The following is a 7,890-nucleotide window of genomic DNA, read 5'->3' as shown; positions in this document are numbered from 1 at the left end:
CGTCTTCTCAACTCTTTCGGGATATTATGCCTCATTCCAGCCTTGCTTTTCTTTAGACTCAAAAGTTCAGTTCTCCTGTAGACAATCTTTCGGGTTTTATTGTCTTTTCTTTCACACTCACGTTCAAACAGAGCAGTAGACCGGCAGCACACCTGACCCGGCGGCGCCATGACCAAGATCAATTTATGTATATTTGATTAAATATTTATGTTTTGAAACTTCTCAATAACATGAATTCTAAGCTTTAACTAGAGCTGTCACAAACGACTATTTTAACAGTTGACTGAATATAAAATACACATCTTACCCATCATTAGCTTTAAACTAACTACAAATAAAGATAAGTTTATTAAACCTTTAATGAATCCTGCAGATTCTTTCCTTCATTACTTTATTTAAACAAGATTAAATCAAATGAGGTCAGAATTTGAATCAAATTAACTATTTTAGAGCAAATGTGCTCTGGGGTTAATCTTAGACCGTTTTTCTCCTTTCTTCTGACCTGTAAAATGTTGTGAACTTTGACTGTAAAGCGTCACAGGATCCGATCAGTGAGTTCAGTGATCCGTTGATCCTCTAGTTCAGAGTCTAACGCAGTTCAGGAGGAGAAACTCCAGATCTGCTAGAGGAGAGAGGAGCTCAGTTAGGAGGAAACATGGATGTACAGACATGTTTGATTGGACGATCCTCATGTCAGTTCAGTGATGTGTTCACTGTGAGGAGAATAACTGATGGAAATATGAACAATAAGAATCTTTATTCTTTGGTTTATTTGTTTTTGATGTGTTTGATATGTTCACTGTTGAACGTTATGCTGATGACACCTGGATCTCTGTCAGAGTTTCTTTGTCTTTTGTCGTGAACCTCCAGGATCAGACTGTGATCCAAACTGGAGGTGAAGTCTGATCTGATGGATCTGGATAGATGGAGGTGATTGCTGTAGCTCCAATCAGCCACATGGGGGCGCTAAATACCTGCTACTGTGACAACCTGTAAGTATGAACCTAAAATATGAATCAACTCTTTAAATAATACATCAGAAAAATAAGAGACCTTCTTATAATCTGGACTTTTATTGTGAAAGAAAGACTAACAAAAAGATGTTTGAAACTAGAGTTTTGACTTAATAGAATCTAACTTTACTGCAGACAAACTTGTATTTGTTTATTCAGAGCTGTGACATCATCTCACCTCCATCCATCAACCTCCTCTCTGGTCTTCCTCTTCTCTCCTGGTGTCTCCATCCTCATCCTCCTTTCATCATCATCTTCACTTGTCCTCCTCTCCATCTGCTTCCCAGCATTGATCTCCTCAGATGGATTCATTCCTGATCTTCTTCTCCTCGTTGGTCTGGACCATGGGGGTGGGGGTGGGGGGTAAGAGTGAGTAGAGGTAAGTAAGGGTGAGTAGGGGTAAGTAAGGGTGAGTAGAGGTAAGTAAGGGTGAGTAGAGGTAAGTAAGGGTGAGTAGGGGTAAGTCAAGGCTAAGTAAGGGTGAGTAGAGGTAAGTTAAGGCTAAGTAAGGGTGAGTTGGGGGATGCTGGTTTAATGTAGGGGTGTAGTACAGATTTTTCTTTGTGGATTAACCACACCAAATTCTGTCCATGTCACAAGAAGCTTGTCAGGGATAGGTGAGCGCTCCTTGTGCATAGCCTATTAGATTCAAGGAAATCAGACAACCAGATTGTAGTTTGGGTGGACATTCTGCAGACACACATGTACAGGCTGGGCAAGCAGCTTTGCCAGCAGTCCCTCAGTACTCACACCTGTCTTGGAGGTGAGGCTTCAGGTGATATCCTTTGTGGTAATCTTTAGTCTTCGCCTGGTAGAGCCAGGGCATCACTTCAAGGGCTGGATGAGGTTACTAAGGCTGTCAGTTTTAGTGCGTTAAACAGTGAGAACGAACCACAGAGGCAGGAGGGTGTTTGGAACCATCTTTTATTCAAACTTCTGACCGAGGAAAGTCACATTTTATCAGGATCAGAGCACGGATACAGCATGGTTCCGAATAGATTTAGTTGATTTCTGCATGAAATTAAACTGAGAAGGCTAGAGGGCCTGTGACACTAGAGTCAAATCAAACTTTATTCATAAAAGAGAGCTTCTCATACTTGCGCAGCTCAAAGCGCTTTACAATTGAAAACAGAAACAAGCAAATGAATAAATCAATCAATAAAAAGAGAGAAACCCAATCCACCCCCAATCACCCCCTCCCTCCATAAACACACACACACATGACCCCACAAACAATGAATACTTATAGAAGTACAAAAAAACCTTGAAAGTTCCCAAGACGATCTGGTGACGTTGGCAGGAGAATGCAGATTGTATAAGAGGGTGTGACAATCAAGCACAGATACACTTATTGGAAAAAAGTTAAACACAATCGAACCCCTGATCCCCACACATTTGGCATGGAGTGCATCAGTTTATTTGACGTACATGCATGCCTGGTTTTTGGTGAAGTACATACACTAAATGCGAACTTGATATGAAAGTAGGCAGCATATGTACGATTACCACCAACTGTTTTAAACAGACCGGACGTGCAAATGCACGTGCACGTGCGGTCTGTGCTGCTTGTGGGTTAATTCGGGCTAATGTAGTTGTGCATTATTAACAGAAGTAAATGTTCCAACTGCCCGAAGAAAACCCTTTGACAAACAGTCTCTTAAAAGGCCTATACCACGCTTTTCGTAAGTCTTTGAGGGTAAACTGTATCCGTAGATAGGATCATTTACATAATTACCTTTGGTACACTAAAGAACAAATTATTTTTGAAATATGAGTTGTTTTGTGAGTTATTGTTATTTTTGAGTATTTTTCCAACCTCAATCCTGAGGCTCCACCTTGCCGCCCATCATGTCATGACATCATTCTGTGGCGTGTCCCACGAAAACAAACATCTGAACTTTTGCAAACATGGATGTGTATGTCATATGTCTACCTTTGGTAGAATCAGTGAGGAAAGAACTGTATGATATACTTTAAAACACAGTTGATTTTGCATGGTATAGGCCCTTTAAATCCTCTATTAGCGCTTCAAACATAGAAAAAAAAACGTTTTTTTTTGTATGTGGGAGAAGCGACATTGTTGTACACACAGTACGATGTATAATAGTGTCAAGCACATCATGATGAGGTCATCCTTAACACTGGTGACATCCTAGGTATGTTGACAGTCGGAGTGGGGTCAGTTTTTTGCAGCCTTACTAACAACAAATGTGTTGGCAAGTAGGAATAACAACGTTAATACGTGTAACTTCCATTAGTCTTACAAAAACTTCCGATTGACCATACCACACACCATGGTACGTTCTATTTTGAAAACGTCCTTGGAGGTGGCTGTACGAGACTCAAGGGATCTACAAGATACACTTGCAATCTCCTAAAATGTAGTCGCTCTTCTCTTCAATGCTCAAAGACCATGTGACTAAGACCATAGATCAAAGACTGTGACTATGACCATAGATGGGAACTCTGAGCAGAGGAAAAAAAGAGAACGTTTACCAAACTAACCTTTTTCATGGTTCAGGTTAATGAGCCATTTGATTTGTTGGTAAACGTCCCAACCAGAGTGGTTTCGACTTCTTGACCTCTGAAGAGCAGAACTACTACAGCTGATGCAGAGGAACCCTATGAGGAGAAACCTCTGAACATCTGAAGAAAAACCAAACATGGCTTCTGGAACAAACGTCAAACTCTTCACAGATCAGAACAATCTGGTTCAACAGTTCAAACCAAACCTACAGACCGGTCCCACAGGATTTGATGGCCATATCACGGGTAAAAAATGTTTAAAATGTGCCACACGCACTTAGACGCACTAACTTAATGCTTGTTTCTGGAAAAGCAGTGATACAGACGCTGGAGTCCATTCCACTGCCGCTCCTCTGCTAACAGTGTCTGTACCACAGCCGTGATATGGCCGTGAAAACCAGTGGGACCGGACCTGAGATCCATAAAAGCCTGAACTAGTCTATTTATTATTTTATTTCTAATCTTAAAACTCATTTATTCCAACAATCTTATCCATCCTGATTTGCAATCCATTATTTTTTATGCTGTATTTATCTGCTTTGTTGCTCTTTTAACTGTTCTTTTATTGTGTTTGTATATTTTTGACTGTAAGGCGACCTTGAGTCCCTTGAAAGGCGCCCAACAAATAAAATGTATTATTATTATTATTATAAAAAATGTCTCAGATCTTCAAACTTCCCAGAGAGCCCCTTCCTCTTCCTCACGCACATCCGTGGCAGTACGGCTGTGTAGCGCCTCTGTGTGGCTGCAGCTTGAGAAACATTCTTCGATCTTCAAGATGCACATATCAGCCTTGGAGAGATAGAATGTCTTCATTGAAGGAGGTTTCTGGAACACGAAGAAAGAAAGGATGTAAGAAGCTGAAGATTCCTCCAGAAAGATGAGAGATCATCAGAGAATTCAGGACTCACTTTCTGTCGTCTCCTCTGACAGATATAAATAAAAGCAGAGAGGATGGATAAAACAAAAACTACAAGACCAATACAAAGACCCAGTATCATATAACTGGACATGATGTTGTTCTTCTCTCTTCCTCCTGGATCTGGAGTGGAGATGTTAAACTGGGATGTTTCCATGGTTGGAGCTCTGACTCCGTTTGGCTCTGAAACAAAGAGATGACATCATTTCCTGACTGCTGTTCAGTACAAATGTTCTTCATCTGCAGAGAAACTCACCAACAACCAGATGAACCGTCTCTCTGTGGTCCAATTCATGGATGTAGCATCTGTACATTCCCTCATCCTGGAGCGTCACGTTCCTGATCTTTAACGTCACGTCTCCTCGTTTGAGTCCGTCTGGGTTCAGAGACACTCTCTGGATGAACGTCTCCAACATGACTTTGGTCATGGTCTTCCTGTTCTGGTAAAAATACACAAAAGCCCTCTTTATTGGGTCAGGGTCCATCTCCAGTTTGGTCCACTCCACAGTGTGATCCTGGAGATCCACCTCAGAGTCCAGACGACACGGCAGGAGGACATCACGACCAGGAGCAGCAATGATTGGTTCGTTCTTCTGTTCACCTGGAAACAAAGAACGTTTTCTTACTTTTAGTCTTTTCCTCTAACTTCAAAAAGTGTCTCCTGCGTTCAACAAATTATTTTTCTGCTTTTGAACAATAAATACTGTTCTTCTCCAGGTGTACAGAGTTCTCTCAATATATTGTGCTTCATTTGACCAGGAGCCTTTGGAGTTCTTGAAGTATATGGATGATGTTTGGATAGAAGATAGAGGTTTAGGGAATAGTTGCTGAGTTTAAATAAACCGAAGAGAAATACAATTAATAATGTGGGAGGTTGTGGGCTGCAGTGGCAGATTGGGAGGGTAGGAACAGGTAGAGATGACTAATTACTGATTACCAATTAGAACATCTGTTAGTTTAGTTTAGGTAAAGTGGAGATTAATCTGGATTTTGGTCCACAAAGACTATCCAGAAGAGAAGAGGCTGCAGTTGTGAAGTCAGTGTTTCTGCTACAGCAATGAAAGTGTTTGTTATATATACAGAAGATACCTCCAAGAATTAGGTCAGTGTTGAGGGACAAAAGTCCTGGAACAGAGATTGAAGCATCATCAGGAAAAGGACAGTACTTAAAGAACTGGAGCTGAACACACAAGGAGAAGTCAGCTAAACCAGTTTGGTGACATAGTGGAGTTGATGAAGAACATCGGTTCCAAAGCAGAACTTAGACCAACACTCGCCAGAGCAATCCAGAAATACTGACTTCTTATTAAAATCATAATATATGTGTTGACCTTCTTTCATTTTTTACAGCAGGACAGTAGAAAAGAGATGAGGGAGTTTAGTCTGTTGGATGAATCTGAACATTTTAAAGAGAATCTATGAGGAAATGAAACAGGACGACTTGACAGTGGAGGAATGCAACCATTCAGACTGGTTCTTGAAACAAACTTTAGCTTCATCGTCTGAACAAAAAACGAGAGGAAACTATGCTTTGAGAACACTTAACTCGAATAATTGATTTAATAATTGTCTCTTTCTTAATTGACCATAGTATAAGAGGAATAAATCCCTTTGAGGAGACTATTATTAGTAAGTAGGAAGTAATGGACTTTGCAGAAATAAGTGTCATCCATGAAGACTCAGAGCTTCAAGGAAGAACATTAGAACTCCATCTCTGTTTCCTTCTCTTTAGAAACAAATTACAAATCCAGAAATAAAAAAGATCATTTTTAGATCAGCCTCTGAAACACCAAACATTCCTGTTGTTTCTGGTTGAACTAAAGAACAGAACATTCCTGAACTTACCTTCAACGTGTTCACAGTCGACAAACCAAATCAAAGTTAAAATCCAAATTTCTTTAAACATGACACTACAGAACCATAAACACGTATACTAAACTAAAGCTAAGCAAACAGGAAGTGAAGACGCAACTTTTAACAGACGAGTAGCCACGCCCCCTCCTGAGGTGAACCATGGCTGTTTCAGAATCTGATCCTCAGGAGTCGCATTTCAGACTGAACAAACCGGATTCAGAAAGAAAGCTTCAAGCAGCCTCAGTTCAAATGTTTGTTTAAGAATATGACTATTATTGTTGTATTTTCATTTTTCTGTTCATTATTTTATCATTTAAAGCTAAAAAAAGAAACTGGAATTTTTATTTCCAATTCTTGAAAATATATCAACAATTATTGCATTTTATCGTCAAATGTCCAGACAGTAAAACAGTTAAACTTTTATTATATTTTATTATATAAAACTTTCTTATTTACTTCTAACATTTGAGAATGTTCTGGTTTCTCTTCAAGGTTTGTTAGTTTATGGCGCTGGATGATCCAAAACTCATGAGACCGGACTTGTAGAAACTTAAAACATTTAATAAATAAACTGAAGCCTGACCAGAACAAAAGACCTGACGAGGAAGAACTGAAAACCAGACACTGAAATAGATATGACTGGGAGACAATTCAAAATAAATCATCACATAACTGAAAGAAACAAAGTCCAGAGTCCTTACAGTACCCCTCCCAAAAGGGCTGATTCCAGACGCCCAAGAACAAAACACTCTGCAGGAGGTGAAATGGAGGAACAAAACAAAAACAAGTCCAGACAACATTCAGGGTTCCTGCACCCGGACTGATGTGAGGGGTATCAGAACTCGGGAACCGGTACACGAAGAGGAGCGGCCCCAGTGACCATCTACGAGAACATGAAGCCGACAGTCCCTCTCAGGAACGGATCTGCTGGACATGACGAGACTTGAATACGGCGGCAGGAAATCCCATCTGACGTGGAGTGGACGGCAAGAATTCTCCTGCTGGGACCATGATGGTCAAGTCGTTCTGTCAGGAAGACTTGTGTCCAGGCAGAAAGGAAGAGTAGGAAGTTGAAACTGTTCTCTCATATTCTTTAAGTTATCTGGGTTAGAAAAAGGTCTGTAATGTTCATCATTGGTCAATCTTTTCTTGTCACATTTTGGACCCCTTGGTACCAATGTGCTACCAGAGTATTGTTGTTGACTGTGTCTATCTCTTTATGACCAGAGTTCCATCTTCTGATTCTACTTCCACCATGGAATCATCTCAGACTGGCTTCTAGAACAACGAGTTCACTGGACTCTAATGACCTCCACCGTCACCAGAACCCAATAGAACCTTTGGGATGTGGTGGAACAGGAGATCAGCATCCATCTATGGATGTTCTGCAGCATTTGAGTGATGCTATCATATTGATATGGACCAAACTCTCTGAGGAGTGTTTCCAGAACCTTGTTGAATCGATGCTACCAAGGATTAGTCCACTGAAGATAAGAGGCGGTCCAACCCGGTACTAGCAAGGTGGAGCCAATACAGTGTCTATTCATCCATCTATCAATGTGGTTTTTGGCCATGAGA

The 7,890-nt window shown here is 40.6% G+C and overlaps 1 protein-coding gene across 2 annotated transcripts; it reads right to left on the bottom strand.

Annotated features, from left to right (window-relative positions):
* Window positions 1–1,952: 1,952 nt before the first annotated feature.
* On the bottom strand, window positions 1,953–6,383 carry LOC112139928 (matrix remodeling-associated protein 8-like). 2 transcript variants are annotated; one of them, XM_036216809.1, is made up of 5 exons: window positions 6,304–6,383; window positions 4,986–5,059; window positions 4,715–4,898; window positions 4,451–4,641; window positions 1,953–4,367 (listed from the first exon to the last, which is right to left on the bottom strand). In XM_036216809.1, exons 1-5 carry the CDS (start codon window positions 6,362–6,364, stop codon window positions 4,209–4,211), a joined length of 669 nt encoding a protein of 222 aa, XP_036072702.1. In that variant the 5' UTR covers window positions 6,365–6,383; the 3' UTR covers window positions 1,953–4,208. The 2 variants fall into 2 exon arrangements, with proteins under 2 accessions (XP_036072702.1, XP_024118555.1); XM_024262787.2 differs by having other exon boundaries at window positions 4,715–5,059.
* Between the last annotated feature and the right edge of the window lie 1,507 nt (window positions 6,384–7,890).

The sequence above is a fragment of the Oryzias melastigma genome, linkage group LG18 (genome assembly GCF_002922805.2).
Source record: "Oryzias melastigma strain HK-1 linkage group LG18, ASM292280v2, whole genome shotgun sequence".
NCBI classification, from domain to species: domain Eukaryota; kingdom Metazoa; phylum Chordata; class Actinopteri; order Beloniformes; family Adrianichthyidae; genus Oryzias; species Oryzias melastigma.
Note: the sequence above shows the minus strand (reverse complement) of the source record. Positions and strands in the feature narration are given on the sequence as shown.